The 18,758-nt window shown below is 33.6% G+C and overlaps 1 protein-coding gene across 2 annotated transcripts in view; it reads right to left on the bottom strand.

Annotated features, from left to right (window-relative positions):
* Positions 1-18,758, bottom strand: part of HNRNPLL (heterogeneous nuclear ribonucleoprotein L like) — a 33,787-nt gene that overhangs the window by 12,358 nt on the left and 2,671 nt on the right. The window contains exons 2-7 of one of the 2 annotated variants that reach the window (XM_033124996.1): positions 11,964-12,082; positions 7,589-7,826; positions 6,014-6,099; positions 4,730-4,826; positions 4,572-4,644; positions 351-422 (exon numbers count right to left, since the gene is read on the bottom strand). In XM_033124996.1, the coding sequence (XP_032980887.1) occupies positions 351-422; positions 4,572-4,644; positions 4,730-4,826; positions 6,014-6,099; positions 7,589-7,826; positions 11,964-12,082 (685 nt within the window). The remainder of the gene's footprint in view (positions 1-350; positions 423-4,571; positions 4,645-4,729; positions 4,827-6,013; positions 6,100-7,588; positions 7,827-11,963; positions 12,083-18,758) is intronic. The other variant, XM_033124997.1, reaches the window with a different exon arrangement.

Genomic DNA, 18,758 nt, shown 5'->3' with positions numbered 1-18,758 from the left:
TGCTACAATGGAAGGAAATACACTTAATGAGCAATAATACTTCTTTTTGGTCCTCTAACAGACCAGAGCCCATTACTAATCAAAACCAAGACAAAACAAAATGTAATGGTAAAAAAGCTTTCAACCCCCAACCAATAGCTCTCATTTATCTCAAGGATTATATATCAATATTCTAAAAAAGCAAATGATTTTGACAACTCCTTGGGAGTACATTATAAGGGACTGACCCCAAATGAACCAAGTCAGGTAAGCAGGAAAAGTAGAAACAAGAAATGTGCCATTCTTCATCAGAAATGCAAAACTTCTAACAGTTCATCTATACCACCTTCCTTCTGCCTTGACAAACTTACCATAGCCATCATGTCTAAACGAAGAAGGGTGTTCTCCCAAAATGGCTTGTCTCTGGCGACCCTTTCCTCTATCTGACACAAAAGTAGAAACATGGTTTTAACAATTTTGACCCAAGTACTTAACAGAGTTCTCACATGGGAAACACCCATTCAAAACATCCATTACAATTCATAAAGACATGTGATTCCTGGTTAACTTTAAACATCCATTCATATCCAATTTAAATACAAACACCAAAAGTTTAAGAAAGTACTTCTATCTAACAAACTCCACTTAACTTGAAGATATCTTTTTGGCAAATGCCAAATACAATCACACGTTCAAATTTAAGGAAAGAATGGATACTTTTCAGAAAGTGAATGTACACAATGCTACAGTTTGACATTGTACAGAAGTTGTTACCAATACATGTCTTTAAAACAAGCTTTAAGTGCAGTACTTTTGAAAGACAGTACCTGAATCATACTATTAGCTTCAACAGCAACACATTTTCAAAGTGGGCTTCTTTCAAGAAGTTCAGCATAAGCCAACAACAACCTGTATTACATGGTTTCACAATCAGTAAACACAGAGTATTTTGTATGTATATACACATATTTACAAACACCTACAGACTTGAGACCTGGAAATTTGCACATCACTGGCCCGCTTTATATCATGGATTGGTCGTTGTCTATAGATCTTAACACCAGGCAGGACTATGAGCAGCCCCCAAAGTTTAATATGCCAGGAGAAAGCTAACCAAGGGGGCTACATTATTGGATGAGAGTACTACAATACTCCTAAAGGATAATTTTTATTCTAGCTACATTTTCAGGGAAGGCATGCCAATTTTCCCCAATCTAATTTGAGATTTCAATAAAAGTGATTTGTAAGTTTCTAAAATAGCACTTCCTATGTAGGTTAGTAAATTTTAAAAATCATTGTACAATTCTTTTAGAAAGTTTGCTGATCAAAGCATAGTGTCCAGTAAGATTTTTTTTTTTTTGAAGTATCTTTAGAGTCCAGTCATTCTAATCTGAAAATTCAGAGAGAGGCGTTCTGTGTATCCTTAGTCACCTAAAACAAACGAGGTTTATGGGAGATGAGAAATACTTTAACTTTCACTTCAGTCTAGAGAAATACCATTTTAATTACCTACTCCAAGTTATCACAGCACTGGAAGGGACCTAGGAGGTCATCTAGTTCTACTTTTATTCAGCATATACATTCTCTTTACATCATCCTAATCAACTGGGCCCATCTAGCCTCTGTTTAACTAACGCCAGTAACAAGGTACTCACTACTTTCCCTCACATTTTCAGTTGGTCCTAAACCATCAGAAAATTAATTTTAATATTGCATAGAAATTGGTCCTCCATCCATATTCTATCCCATTTGGGACCTCACAGACTTACTCGGTCTTTTTCCACAAACCCTTGCAAATGCTTAAAAGCTATTATGATCCTCCCTCCATTTCCCCAAAGTCATTTCTTCTCCAGTCTAAACATCCACGGTTCCTTCTTTCCATTACATGGCTTAGCATCATCATTTAAGTCTCTCTTGAATCAATGCAGTCCACTAATACACTCTGTCAATAGTCCTCTATTTAAGCATGCCATCAAATACTACATACAATTCTTCAAGGCTCAGTTTTATTGATACAGTTAACCGTGTGCTATAAAAGAAAGAGCACTGGATTAGGACTCAGAAGATCCCAACTTAACCACTAATTTGCTGTAGAATCACAAACAATCTTCATTTGTAAAATTAAGGAGTTAAGGCAGATGATCTCCATGGTGTCTTTTAGCCAAACATTCTCATTATCAATAATTCTCTTTATTTGAAGCATTCACTACCAAATATTAGGTCACATACAATAGAAGTCTGCAGATGAGTCAAATACTGAATACATCAGTCTATAAATAGTGGTTTGTAACCTTTTCCGGATTCATCTGAAATATGACGGAAGCTGTGGACCTTCTCCCCAAAAAGATGCACATATACACAAGTTTTGCTTAACATTTCTGGAGGGATTCTCTGGAGTCGAGGCTAAGAATTCTTTGCACTAAAATGTAATTTGGGCTGAAAAGGACTTTTGAAAATGTGGTTATGTTTATAAAAGTGCTCTTTTTTTGGTAGAAAAAGTTACAGTTCATTATCAACTTGAATGGAAGCTTAAGTCACTACAAAAACATAAACTGCTATCATCTTGCCAGACAAGTACCTCTCTGTAAGGAATTAAAAAACAAGAATTCTTTTCTCTTGAAAGCAGAAAATAAAATTCTGTTTTACTTCCTTTAACTGTATTTCACTATTTAAATATCTATCTTTCTGACTGTAATTCCTTCTCTGAAAAACTAATATAAACTGGTTCTGTGTAAATTTTAGATCTTTTAAAAGAATAGATGTTAAGAGCATTAAAATAAGAAGCATGTCTATAAATGTTTTAAGAGACATTAAGAGAAATGTAACCAAAACTATTTCAAATTGATAATAACAACTGCAAAACAAATGTTCAATACTGACTATAATTTGACAGAAGTGAGAGATTTCTCATCAACCACTTGTTCCATTGTTTGAGTACTAAGGCTTTGTTTTCCAATACTGTATCCAACTGCACCAAGCCTGTACCAAGCAGATTTCTATGAGTACTGAAAAATGTGGGGTCCAGCCAAAGCTACATTACAAAACAAACCTGTTTGCAACCCCATATGTAAGGCAAGATGATTTCCTGAGAATTGAGAATTAAAGGGGCCAATCATCCAAAAGTCCTAAATATGTGAACATGCAAATCATTTCATTACATTTGTTATTTTTTCTTCTGCCAAGAGTACAGCACTAGCAAGTCCCTATTGCCCAAGATATTTTGGATGCCATAAGAATTTTTCCTACTTTATTGAATTTTACAGATATACTGAGTTTTTCTAACATATGGTTCAAACATTGATATTGTAGTTGAGATGTAGCCAATACTGCAGCCCCCTTGTTTTTACAAGATCCACATTTTAATCTGTATATTCCAGACTTGCCACACAGTTAGTTGAACAATTTTATCAGTCAAATCTATGCTCATGAAATCTAGCATTTGTAAGGTTTAGGTGAAAATGTATCTCAAATGAAATGCTCTTATTTTCAGATTTATCAAGTTTAAATATATTCTACACCTTGAACAGACATGTTACTTTCACCTACATTTGAAATGTCAAAATTTCTAGTTACACAAATTAACATGAGTAATAACCTTAAATTGTTACAAAAAGTAACAACTTATAAACAGCCACTTTACAAAAATCAAACCACACAGGAAATCGCCTTTTACATATAATGCACCTTTTCATTATATTATTCTATTCAAAGTCCACACTTGAGGAAAAAAGGTAAGAGTGCAGCAAGTGTGCACCTTTCTAATCCTTTTATCTTTAATATCTGTGTGGATTGGTTGAGCATTATCAATTCCCGAGACCTACTGATAAATGGGCCCTGGTTATTTGCCAATTAACAATTTGAATCTAAGCTGCAAACAGTTACAGTAACGGGCATTAACATTTACAACATTGTAGATAAAGTCTAGTATCCGTTAGTGAAAAGTCTTAAATTCTACAGCTGAAACCTTAAGGGAAATCAGACCAATATATACATACAACGTGAATAAATGGGCACAGTCTATCATGGTGTTCATCCCATGCAAGTTTGAAGTACTGTTAAGTGTCCTCCTTTAAAAACTTGGGGTGATGGTGCATGCAGTATGCAGTCAAGGTGAATTGCAAGTCTGAGTTTTTCAGAGGGCTTTTGCTGGTGCCGATGTTGTGCATGATGAAGTGTAGAGTCAGCCTGCTGGAGTCCTCTAGCCTTCTTAATGCCTCGTCCAGCTTGGGGGGAAAGTCCTTTCCATAGAGAAGCAGTGTGCAAGTTTGCAGTTTGTAAGGAATATTCTGAATCAGTTTCCTCTCCTCCAAAGAGAGAGAGCTGCTTGGAGAAATGCAAGTCCTTGAACTGCGGGCGTGCTTGTATGTATGGGCTCCTTTATTGAACTAAATATAAATAACTCAGTACATACCAGAAGGGGGCACTAATGTTCAAGGTTATTTTCCAGCATTTCACGGACTTTTGCAACAAAAGCATTCACCAACAATATTTGCATTTGAATGAACTAGCTCATCTCAGGAAAAAGGAATCTAACTGCATGTCAAACTTTGTCAGCAGATATAAGTACATTCTAAAATGCATAAAATACTTACCTCGTCTTCCCAAATATGGTTTAGTGTAGTCCCAACTGTCATTGTCATTCCTAATAACATTTAGACGAGTTGGCTGTTAAATTAAAAAGAAAGTAAGTTCAAATTGTATATCCAAAGCATAAATATTTCTTTGGCGAAGTGTTGAAAAAAATATTTACCCTTGCATATTCGATTTTCAGTGTGCAACATCCAGCGTATATATCTGCTCCATTGAGCGCTGCTTTAGCTTTCTGGGCACAAAGGACTGATTCAAACATAAGCTCTATTAAGGAAATTTAGTTTAAGATGTCTAATAATCATTATTCACACCTAAGGACTTAAAATAATCATAAATAAGTCTTTCACTTCTGGAAATGTTTTACCAAATAAAATTTGTAGATGAATTTTGGTAGAGCAATTTATTTTTAAGATCAATAGTACCATCAAAAGGTATATAAATGTCTAATCACTAGTTGTACACCTGAAACTAATACAATATTGCATGTCAACTATACTGGAAAAATAAATTAAAAAATAAAAAAGGATCAATGGTACCAAAGAAAACAATACAACCTATATTAATCTATATTAATACTACCTATATTAATCCTTTTAAGTCATCAAAAGTACTTTATAAATTGGAGGGGAGAAGGGGTAGGGAGCATGGTCACATTCTCTAGCAAAGGATAGTTTGCTATCTTAAAATGGAAAGTATTTTACTCTTACGATCATTACAAAGAACCAAAATAATACAAAACAAATATTTGATTTTTATATACATCTGGGAAGGCAGAATTTTATAATCATTTAACTATCTTGATTTTATTGTTTGTTTTAAATTACTTTAAGACTATAATTCTTAAAAAAAAAAAAAGACAAAACACCTTGCCAGAAGTAAGCACCATTAAGAGTAGGCTTTATATCCCTACCTTTCTCTATACATACACCTGTATACATAATATGTAGGTTAGGTTTTTTTAATTATTGTTTTTTAAATGGGATTGTACTATATATACTATTTTGCAACTTGCTCTTTTACTCAACATATAACATATTTAACAAAAAGAAGTAGTTCTAATATAAACCATTACCATTTAAAAAATTCAATAAAGAAAGATAAGAAAGGTTCTACTGATTCTAAAGTTTCGGTACTTCCAAACTACTTTAAAGATTCAGAAAAGGTGATTTGAGATAAATTTAAAAAAGGTACAAATAGACATATTATGAAATAGTGTTGTGTTTTCCCCATTAAAAAGACAAAGCACACTGTTAACATGAAGCAATGACTGATTTATGGTAGCCAGTAAAATTCTTTGTGGGTACTGCAGTTTCATTTCTTAAATCTAAGAAAAACAGATCAGGGAGGAATAAACACCTGTCTAGAAATGATTACACAGGAAAAAACAAATCTGTGTTACACAGCATTCATATGTATCAATGAATAATTTACAAATAAAGGATATTCAACCATTGCTTGTATCCCATTTCTCTTGAATATAACAATACGCTGCACTTTTCCAACAGGGTTGCATACAGTATATAACACATCCTAAGAAGGAAAGAAAACAAGATTTCTTCAGATTTTATATTTAGGAAAAGTAAAGCTATACACTGTTTTGTTTTATTTAAAAAACTGGCAAGCTGTCACTTCTATTAATTACTATTTAAATTTTTTAAAATTGTTACACTTTAATAAATTTAAAGTTATTTCCTCACCTACACAATATACCCACACATTAGAGATGTTCCAATGAAACATTTGAAAAGCACTATTACCTATTTGATCTTCTAAATGATTCCTCAATTTTTATTTTCTTAACAGGTGACTAAAATATTGACAATACACAATTAACACCAAAACTGTGACTCTGAAATGTTTCATATTAAAATCACTTGAATGGTAATAAATATTTATTGGTAATAATAAAAATATTTATGGTAATAAACATTTATTAAGGGGTAGTAGTAGAACGACTCGCTATCCATTTTTCAAAAGACAATGGCTATTGAGAAAAGATCCAGGGAAGATCACTTATACAGTGGTTAGATGACACCAAACAAGATGCTTGACTCATCTCAGAGAGAACCTAAACACCCACTTAAGAACAATTCTTTCAAGAAATTTCCTGAGTACCTACAAATACACAGCTGCACCATTAGGTACTAGGGATACAGCAATAAACAAACCAGAGTACTTGTACTAGATTAGTTATATTTTTTCCCCTCAAACACAGAATACTGTAAATATATTAATACTGTATATTAATAAGTCTATATTATAAAAATAGATAAATAATGTTTAATTAAATTTAAATAGCATCTTATGCTTTTAGTTTTATGTCTCAATATCATATACGCTTACTAGAAATCATACGAACTGAAGCTTCCCTTACTGTAATATTCTATTCATTACAAAACTCAAGGGTTCTTGTCACTTAGCTTATTGTGAAACAGCATGTGATTTATAAAGTAGAAAACTCAACTGGTTCAGAACATGAATGCTTTTTAAAATTTTACTAATATCATGTCTTTTAAATATCACTTCTTTTAATGTTACTAATCACTTCACTAATATTCAGAGAGTTTTAAGTAAATCAGACAGGTTTTTAACAAGCTACCTCAAAAGAGCTTAGAATGACATATACATCTTACTGTACTATGGGAGTCTGTCATTACCTAGTAGATGCCCTCAATACATGTGCTGGCATATGAATGGGAGAGATGTCAGGATCATTTCCAACAAGTCTGTCTAATCCCTTATTATCAGAAACAGAGTTAACACTGATGCTAAATAATAAAATTTTTAAATGCGCTTATTTAATTATGACAACTGTGCTTCTGACCTTTTTAGCTTCAATGCTCACCATTTCTTTGTTCATTTAACTTAACAGTCAAAATTAAGATTAATTTTAATAATTCTTTAAAAAACGCTATTTTAAAATATCTAGATGGCAGTGAAGAAAAACTATAGGTTAGTCACTCTAAAGGCAAATTCCAAAATCACTTTTAATTTAGTTTGTCATACTAAAAATACATACCACCGTAATAGGATAAAGAGGATTCTGAATTGATAGCAGGAGAACTTTGTTGCCTCCTGATGGATCATCAGTGTTTCCTGGCCGAGTGATCCTTTTGCTCGTAGAGTAGTTGAAAAAAGCCTGTTGACCAGCAATGTACACAGGTTCGTCCGCAGCAAATGTCACACATTCTTTGGCACTATCTATGTTCTCAAATTCCACTAGAGCCTGCCGTTTAAATGGCATCATCATCACATAGCTGAAAGGGAGATTGGGAGGCAATACCCAAATATAAATTCATTAACATCATCTATTCTCATTCAAGTAAAAGCAGGCTTCAATCAAAATGTGTCAAATCATACAGATCGGTATTCTTCACGACCTAAGCCAATGTTAGTCAACACTTAAACATCATCAAAATCAATTATGCTACGCCCAGTAGACGGTGCATATTTGAAAGCTTATCCTCCCGTGATTAAAACCTTATTCTCCTCATGCCTTCCTCAAGCACAGTTTCCTGTTATCAGTTACTAATGACACCATCCAGTTTATTCCTCAGGCTTCTACTCCCAACCACTTTTAGAAAATATCTACATACAGAAACCAAGAGATAAAAGTCAACAGAAGTTTAGCAGATGGGACCCCTAATAACAGAAACTACTACAAATAAATAAGTGCCCCCACTAATAACTGACTATACTTTCATTAACTTACTAAAAACGGAGAACCAAAAATAAATAAAAGCAACTGCAAACTGATCAAATTTCATACAAATAATCTCCAAAATATTTTTAAATATTAAAGAATCCATGAAAGGATATTCACTATAATATGGTAATCACGGCTGCCTATGGGCAAGAGGGTGAAGTATTTAACTTTTCACTTTATACTACTTTGGGGAGAAGAGTATCTTAATACATGAAATGAAAAATAAAGAAATGAAGGGAGGGAAGGAAGAGAAATCAGAGTACGTGGATCACAACAAGGGAAACATGTATTTTATTCACATAAACTAGGACCTTAAAAATGTTTTGAAATACAATTAACATGGTTTTTTATAATAGTAGAAGGCCGGAGAAATAACACCAGGGCAGGTACTCAGTGACAACACTGCTTCATAACCAGGCATCCAGGACCTACTGCTACACTTTAAAAAATGGCAAATGGTTTCTTATTAATAAAAAACATACCACTTTGTAGCCTGGCAAATTATATGATTTCTTATGAATTTCAGCTTCATCATTTATAAAATGTGGAAGGTTGTTGTCAAAATTATAGTTACTGCACACAAACTGCTTGCCTTGCCTCATTCATCTTTATATCCCTCTGAATCCAGAAACACAGCCTGGCACGTAACAGGTATTCATTCAATCAATATCTGTTGGTCTATGAGGCTTGTTAGCTCTCCCCACCAACCCAAGCAAAATTAAAGAATTACCAAAAGAATGGATTTAAAGATTTACCAACTACAAATCTAAGACAGAAATCCTAGGAGAGAAACATTCCCTTAGAAATATAGACTTCTTGCTGAAGTTCCAAAGTCTTGGGCATACAAAAAATAAAAAACCCTGGAATCAGGTCTATATTAAAGAAATTAAAGAATAAATATTCTCTCACAGATACAAGTTGGCTGAATAGCCAAATGATATTACCAGATAAATATGTTAATAATGGCCTTTGGCTCTTGGGAAACAGAAAAATCAGAAAGGTTCACAAAATAAATTCCTTATTGACCTAATGCGTATAGCCTTGGTCATAGTAAAACTGCTTTCTAGAACTACAATAAGTGAGCTAGAAGCACAGACTTAAAAGTTAAAAAGATTACCCAGGAAAGTGGTATCATATGAAGACAAAGAAGGGAAAATTAGAATGTCGCAAATATTTTAAGAATGCACTTAAAATTGCCTGGCACGTAATTTTTTAATTATCTTTAAAGAGCATTAATATGAGGAAAACTGAAAAGCCAAAGACAGAAAAAATAAACAAAAAAGCTAAGGGTCTGGTGCTTTCAACTTATAGCTCAAGACATGTTTACTAAATTTTAAATAAAAACAGGAGGAGGCAAAAGATTTACTACACAAATTAGGTCTCAAAAGTTTTGTTACAAAATTTTAAACCGGTATAGCTAATCACTACTTAGCATCCTCTCCTTTAATGGAAGGGGGGAATAAAAAACTGGGAGGGGGGAAGAGAGGACAAGAGACTTAGTATATATTTTTAAATATTCTTTTGATTACAATACGTGAATATACTACACAATAAAGACAAGTAAAACAACAATTTTATTACCTGACATAACCATTCTCAACATCTTGTAATAGTTTCTCCTGAACTTCTTTCCTAAGTATCTAGTTTTTCCATATAAAATTACTATATGCTGAACTTGGTGACTGACCTTTTCAACATGAGCAGTTTCTATACAATCTTTATAATCCCATACACACATCACAAAATAAACGAATAAAGAAAGGTTCTATAAATGTAACATTTTGAAGCAAAACACCTGTTCCTTCCTCGTTGGAGACTAGTCAAAGTTCCCATTTACTCAGTATCATTTCATACAACTGAAAACTCCTACCGTGTTTCCCCGAAAATAAGACCGACCCAGACAATCAGCTCTAACGTGTCTTCTGGAGCAAAAATTACTATAAGACCGGGTCTGATATGACATGATATATGATATATGATATATGATATGATATATGATACCGGGTCTTATATTAATTTTTGCTCCAAAAGATACATTAGAGCTGATTGTCCAGCTAGGTCTGATTTTCAGGGAAACAGGGAATTATTCATATTTATGCCAATTAAGCTGTTAACTATACACTAATTTGTTCCAATTATTTCACAACTTTTCTATCCACACAACTAACAATCTTGAGGGCAAAATGATGTATTATGCAAGTTAACTGAATAACATTTATATGTCGGACACTTTACTATGGATTAAGTATCAAACAGTATAGAGTCTAAAAATGAACACACACCCAAAAGTAACTCAAATTACTCACCAACTTAAACACATAATTCTATTTCTTTAATCCCCAACATTTAAGTCATGGTCATAATGAACATTAAAATGTCCAACCATATGTGCTCATCCACTTGTTTTTCTGACATTGCTTCAGTATTTCTTGGCTATAAGAAAATAGTAACTTAAAAGCCCTAAACATATAAGAACAAAAGAAAAAGAAACCAGAAATAACCATCTCTTTAAAACTCCATGGGACGATGTACCTCTTAGAAGGTCCTTATACAGTGAATGGAGTTAGTCTAGGGCCAACATGCGAGTCTATATAAGATCTAAGGAGTCTGCTTCAATATATAACTCTCCAGACAGACTTAATAAGTTCCAAGATCCACTCCAAGTGACTAAGAAGTGAGATGGTCATCTTAGTGATACTTCAAGAAATGGGCCTTCTTATGCCCATGTGGATTCCCAGTTTGTACCTCCAAGGATAAAAAATATATAAGTCAGTGGTTTCTGAGGTACATAAGTTGTGAATAATAGATTTGCCATGTCATCTACCTCTCAATGAGGTCACCAAAGAAATTAATAAAAAAGATGCCATGATAGAAGCTATCACCTAACACTGCCTCATATATCTCAGCAAATATACAGAAATTTCTCTCCTGTTTATGTATTTTGACTTAAGTTAGTGTCACTGATGCCTAAAACAAAACCCCCAAACATATTCATTAAGGAAAAGCTAATAATAAAATCAACTCAATTATCCATACTAAGAAGAGAACAACAGGCATACTCCAAAAATAATTTAGAAAGAATTTTTAAGTGTTTATTTTTGGTAGCAGATTCACTTTTCTAATTAGTTTTCACTTAAGTCAATATTCTTAAGCATACACCAGCTATGGTAAGAGAAAGGAAGAGCCTGAGTGAATACAAAAGGAAAAAACAAGCTAGGATAAAATACTGAGCCTTGTGACATGCACAAGAGCTCATGGCAAGACACACCTCAGCAAATAATGCCTACCCTTATCTACCCACTTTTAGTTGCCAACTATTTCCTAAATATTTCAAAGTAAGAATTTTTTAAACATCAGTGTTTAAGTACCACTACTTGAAAGTGAAAATAAAGGGTATAAGCAACTCGCTGGTTTAAAGCAGTGCTTAAGAAGGAATCCTGAACTCATTTGAAAATCAGATGAAGGATGCAATAATCAATTTTACAAACAACCTGGTTGGGGAGTTAGAGGTGATCATGGCCACAAAAATACACACATGCATCATCCCAGAAAGGTTAAAAGGTTCCAAAGAAATACAGTCATAAGCAAACTCGATATATACTGTGGTTAAACATCAAGGCAAAGCGGCGAGGCAAAGCTTGTTCCACCACACTGTTTTCAGTCTGCATTGAGTCCCTACTGTCCTTACCATATCGTCCCAAATTTTTCCAGAGCCTCCACAAGGTCAGCTTCCACCACAGATTCACAGAGTCCTCGGACATGGACCACGGGTGAAACAGAAACTTTATGATGACTTCCACCTGCCTCCTAGCAAGAGAAAATAATTTCTAGTTAAAAACTTTAGAAGTCTAAATTTCATCTTTTAGTAAATTCAGCTCGGCCTTGAAAAGCAAACATTAAAAAAACAACAACAACAACAAAAACCCAAACCAAGTTTCAATTCACAAGTAAGCAACAGGACCTGAGAGTAAAATCACCAACTAAATGCTTGGCATGAGAATTATGACTTCTTAAAAAAGGGCGTATTCTCTCTCAATGAGAAGTGAAACTAAGTTACTTACAACTTATTTTCAATGTCAAGGGAATCTCAGAAAAAATTTCAGCAGAGACACAGAGCATGCTAAGATCAGAAATACATTTTATACTCAATTTTGTAGTTTTTTTCCTCCATAAAATCAAAATCTCAGTAAGTCCAAAAGAACAAAAAGTCCCAGTTTAAACTTTTCTTTAATATAAAGATTATATACTTTATTTTTCCTGTAATATAGATTTATATCTTCGTCCTTGTTTAATTGGTTATCTAGTGTCACTACAACTGAAGTTACTCATTTGGCAGTATACTTCACAACTTAACATTTATACAAGGCATCATCTTTGCTGATGAAGCGAGTACTCAAAAACGCGAGCCTTCTGGGTCTTCTGTGGAGTCATGTACCTGAGTCGTGTATCTTTCAGAATGCCCAGTAGGAAGTTTAAAAATGTAAGCATGTGGTCTTAAAGTTTATTTTAAAAGGGATTGTGTATGAGAATTACTTTGAAAATGAAAATAGCTCTCTCATTTACTTATTCAAGGTCTACTAAGGCAAAGATTTATATTTTCAGCTAGCCACTGGAAACCTCTCTTGCATCACTTCAGAAATGACTTCCATGTGCAATTCCTTATATATATGAATATATATGATAATACAAGAAATTAAAGAATATGCTCCCACAGATAAGTTCATACATATATGTATATATATCAAAAAAATCAAAGGTTTTTTGTCCTACAGACTAATCTAAAAGCATTAATATTTTACCATTAAAACTTTAGAATCATTTTAAGAAAATTAAACCCTTTTATGGCTATTTTAAAAGACTCACCAATCTAAGTGTACTATAGAACACTTAGAAAATATAGTAAAACTTATGTCCTGCCAATAAAAAATTATGTCAGAGTTTAAAGAAAAGAACTAATTTAAATATACAAAGTAACCATGGGACCACTCTACATAATCAAATAAATTCAGTCCTTTGCAAATACTAATCCAACCCCTGGAATTTCATTTGAATTGCTTAGGCTGAATCTTTTCTATGGTTACATGTATATTTATTATATGTCACTAAATTTGAAATAAACTATTCTGATTGTTCCCTATGTAAACCAATACTCTATATTAGCAACTTTAACAAATGAGACTGCCCACCATAGGTGAAACTCAACAACCAAATATGCATTATCACCCTAAAGTTCTTGAATACAACAATAATGTAAGAAAAGAGCTCTACATACCTAAAAAGCTAAATTTAGACATACATTTAAAAAGTATAAATAACAAGTTTTGCTCTAAAAATAATTAGACAATAATAAACTGCAAGAAATAAGAGTCATCTCTGTTGATCCTTAGAAATCGGCTGACAAAGGTAAAAGTGCAAGAGAAAAACTATATTGGCCTGGACTCCTCAAAAAGTTAGAATCAAAAAACAGTGGAAGAGGGGCGACCTGGTGGCTCAGGCGGTTGGAGTGCGTCCTCTCAACCACAAGGTTGCCGGTTCGACTCCCACAAGGGATGGTGGGCTGTGCCCCCTGCAACTAGCAACGGCAACTGGACCTGTAGCTGAGCTGCGCCCTCCACAACTAAGACTGAAAGGACAACAACTGGACTTGGAAAAAGTCTTGGAAGTACACACTGTTCCCCAATAAAGTCCTGTTCCCCTTTCCCAATAAAATCTTTAAAAAAATAGTAGAAGGAAGATTTTAGATTCAGACTAAAGAGAGGCAATAGCCAAACGCAATATGTGAGCCTTCATTTCATGATAAAAACTGCTATAAAAGACATCTTAAAGACAAATGGACAATTTAAACAGATAGTGTATTGGATTATATAATGAAATTATTTATTCTCTTAGGTGCCATTATGATAATGGTAATGGTAATAAGAATATCCTTATTCTTAGGAAAGCTGAGCTATTTAAGTATGAACTGTCACGTCTATAACTTACCCCCAAATAGTTTAGGGAGAAAAAAAGTATGTATATAGATATAGAGATAAAAATCCCAAGTAAAAAAATGTTAAAAACTGCGTATGTAATTGAACATTATACATAATAAAAAGTTGGGAAAATATTTTATTATATAATATTTAAGACCAAAAAAGCGTATGAAGAACAATATATAAAATACTCATTAACCCACCACCATTTTAATAAATAAAAGACTACCAATCAGTTGACATCTCTTCCTCCTACCTCCCTTCCGATGATGGATAACCACTATCTTGTATATAGTGCTAAAGAATATAACCATTTTTCAAATTGGTCTTCTCGCAAAGAAATGAATTACAGGATCAATTTAAAAATCCCTCAAAAGGTTATTTTAATATGTTATTATTTAATTATATTTCCTAAATGGAACAGATCAAGATTCAAGTCATTCTATAAAAGCTGGAAGATGTGACGTAAATGCAATCTATATGGTATTTAGAAGATACGATTATCTCAATCTCAAGGCTGAAAACCTATCCCAAACCTCTTGTATTTCCCTTATACCCACTCAAAGAATCTGCCATTCATGAATTTACCTACCTTGATATTTCTTTATTTTTAAATTATGTCCCCTTTTCTCTAACTTAAAATTTTCTCATCCTTTTTGTAATTTATTTAAAAAGAAAAAAACCTAATGTTGTTTCCAAATATAAAACTGATATATTAAAGATACTTTTCAAACTGTATTTTCACCACCCCTTTTCCTCCCAAATACTAATACTTTTCTTAAATCAATATTTTCTTATATCTACCTACACTATGTACAGGTAATAAAGCTGATCACCTGTAGAGCTTCTTTTTACCTACCTTAAAACTACCTCTTTGAAGCAGTGTACTATGCATATGATTCCTAAATTGGTGAACAAATCAGTATGTTTACCCCATCCACATATTAATACTTTGATCATGTCTTCTCCGGCTTAATGAATTTTTTTAATCCTTTCTCATACAGAAGCCCAAATTCTTTCCATTTCAAATGTTCAGACTCTCTACTGATCAATTTATATCTATTACGTATCAGACTAATTAATAATCTATTAAGTATCAAACAGTGAATGCCCAGCAAATGAAGGTATGCCTGCAATTTATGTATATATTTTTCTTTTTAAATTACTCAATCCCTTCCTTAGGTAAACTGGGTCAACTATAATGGAGGCATCATTTTCCCCACTGCTATAGACCAGTCTAGTCACAACCATTCCAAACTCCCTGCCCCTCAAAGCCTCCAAGGACAAACTCTAATAATACCAGTCTTAAGTGCTAATTTTGGCATTGAAGATTGAAGACCAGGTTTTATTAAAGAGAAGGAAAGCTCAGCAGAGTATAAATGAAGCTTCTAAGAGGAATGAGCAGGGCCCATTAATATCCATTCATACAGAAAAGCAATAATTAAACTGTAAACTCAAAGGCCAGGCACATTGTCTGTAGGCTTTTGTTTTCCCAGTATCTCCATGCACAACATGTGCTCAAGAGCCACTGAACAATAACAATCTTCTCTGCCCTCCTATAGTGACAGGATTAAGACCAACCTCAAATTCAATAATTCGTCCCCCTACAAGAAACATACACACAGGCCCACTGCCAAGTGATTATCCAGCCTCTCCTTAAACCCCTCCAATGACAGGAAACATACTACCCAGTGAGACAGACAATCCATTATATTTTTAGAAAATTCTTCATAATATGCATCCATATCTGTCTCCTGTAGTTTCCTACCCAAAATGGCCTCTGGAGTCAGACCTGAGTTTGAATCTTTGGACACTTACTGGCTCAGTGATCTTAGGCTACTTAATCTTTCTGAGCCTGTTTCACTATTTTAAAGAAAAAAAAAAAAATCAAAACCCTTATCACACAAGATTACAATAAATGAAACAACAAATGTAAAATGACTAGCAGGGCTAGATGTAGTTATTGAGTAAAGGTTCAGTCAGTAAGTGTTAGTTGGCAATCCCCACCCTTACTTGCATTTCCCTCTTCTACATGATAACCTTACAATTATTTGTAATGATTTCTTAAATCACACTTTAGTTTACCCCAGATTCTTCTGTCATTCCTCATATGATGTGATTTTAAGTGCCTTCTCCATTCTGGTAATCTTTCTCTGGACTAGAATTTATCAACATAGTACTAAGAAGTGAGTACAGGATTTCCAGATATTTAAGATTATCCCCTCTTTGACTTTGGAGACTTCATAAAGACCAAGAACAAACTAGTTTTAAGAGGCAGCTGCAAACATTTTTTAATTCACAATATGCTTCACATTAACTACGTTTTTTGAGGGTTTTTTTTTCCTTGCTAAATTAAATAGTTGCCTCTCTTTAATTTGGTCTTTTTAAAAGAAACAGTACAGCAGATCCAAAATACGGGAATCTCTTTAATTTTCCTATCCAAACTTCTTAGGTATATTTATCACATAACAGGAAAATGAAAAAAGAACCGCCATATGATTCAAATAACATTTATTTATTTATTTACTCATATAGAAGTACTTTGGTTTTGCCTACCCAGAACCCCTTCCCCTTTCTTTTGATTAAACACACCAAATTCAAAAAAAAACACAACTCTTCAACTCCCTATTATGTTGGTATTTTCAGTCACACAGTCCTGTCTCCCCAACTTCAGAGGAAGCCCAGTGATTAGTTGGAGGAAAGGGGAGATAAAAAATGGTTGATCAGGAGACAAATACGAGCACTGTGGAAGAGACTACTCTCTTTACTTACTAATTATAAGACTATAAGCTTAGCTTTATCACTAGAGAAGATAAGAGTGGAAAGATGAAAAGAGACAGAATCAAGTCTCTGTGCTATCTAAAACCCTGGATCTAGCCATGCCTGAAACTAGTGCCACAACTTGGCTTTCCCAGTTATATGGGCCAACAAATTCTCTGCCTTGCCCTCTTATCACTTGTTTAAATTCATCTGAGTTGTTGCTGTAGCTGCAACTGTAAATTTTGAAAGCTTTGTTCAATTTCATAGAGAAAAGAAAAAAACACTGAATGATGCAGAATCACAGCTTTTTAGACATGGAATTTTTTTCACTACTACATCGCCATCACCAAGAACAACACCTAGCACATGATAGGGGCTTAAGTATTACTTTTTTAATGAGTTAAGAGATCAGTGATCATCACATCCAACCATCTCATGTTATAGGTAGCAAATTGAGTTCCAGAGAGGTTAAGTCACAAACCATGTTGGTAGCAGAGCCAAGGCACCAGCTTATGGCTCTATTAACAGCTCTTCATTTTATATACTAATACGAAGAAACAGTCACTTGTTAAAACCAAAAGATAGTAAAACCTACTACTTTTCATTTCTTTCCCAAAACTAGGCCTGAAAAATCCTCACTTACTGTATGTAGCAGCTTAGCTAAAGGAGACATAGAACAACATTACTGCTATAGAAGCCCCAAGGCTCTGGCACGTACCTCCAGGGCACACATCCTTTAAATGTTTTATTCCCCAGTGTAGTCACTATGTTCACTGTCACAGTCTCTAAACTTTCCTGTAAGAGCTAAGCTTAAAAAGTGATTTCATCCAATAAGCCATCATAATATTCTACCATCTCTGTAATTTACATCATTAAAGCATAACAGTGTATCTTAACTTCAATCTAGATTCTCTACATAATGTATATTCCTTTGCTTGAAAATCCTAGGATCTACATTTTTATCTTGGCATTTTGCCATCTGGTTAGTTTACGTATTTATTAAAAGTTGAGAAATAAATATTCACCTCATCAGTAAACAAACCACTTTAACAATTTTCAATTTGCCTGTTTACTCACTAGCAGAATAGAGTAAAAGAAAAACTTGACAGTCTCCAAAATAAATCAGTACTCCATAAATTTTTATTGGTATCAGTCTTTATAAAAGCAGATCTTTTCTATGTACCCTCCCAATTCAATTCCTCAATTAGTTTTGCCAAGGGAAGCCCTAATATTTGGAAGTCAAGCTTGCTTTCTTAAAAGTAAGCAGATACAGAAATTGACTATTAATATGATCTACTAAATTTAAGAATACCATTTACTCTGTAAGAATAAAGTGACCATAATACATAGCAGGAACCTCCACAATCAAGCTTTGTTCAAAAATGCAGCCCAATGAATCTAAATCACTTTTGCTCTTCAAAATAAGTACCAGAAAACACACATTTTAAAGGATGTCTTATTTCTCATGTCCAAATTATTAACTTATTTCTCTTTATGCCTTAAAATAGCACGATCATTCACAATGACCAATTCATCTTTAAATTAGGAGCATTGGTAGACCCTGTTTTTCTTGAATGTACTCACTTTCCTCTTTAAATCTATTATTAAAGCACTCACAGAAATAATTATGAAAAGCCAAACAATGTAAATCTTTGAAGTCTTACTTTGCACTTTACAAACTTCCAACTAAAGTTGAAAAAGATTGCTTATCGTTGTACCTAATTTGCATGTACCACAAAAGTATTTCTTCT

Source organism: Rhinolophus ferrumequinum, chromosome 13 (assembly GCF_004115265.2).
Source record: "Rhinolophus ferrumequinum isolate MPI-CBG mRhiFer1 chromosome 13, mRhiFer1_v1.p, whole genome shotgun sequence".
Taxonomy (NCBI): Eukaryota; Metazoa; Chordata; class Mammalia; order Chiroptera; family Rhinolophidae; genus Rhinolophus; species Rhinolophus ferrumequinum.
Note: the sequence above shows the minus strand (reverse complement) of the source record. Positions and strands in the feature narration are given on the sequence as shown.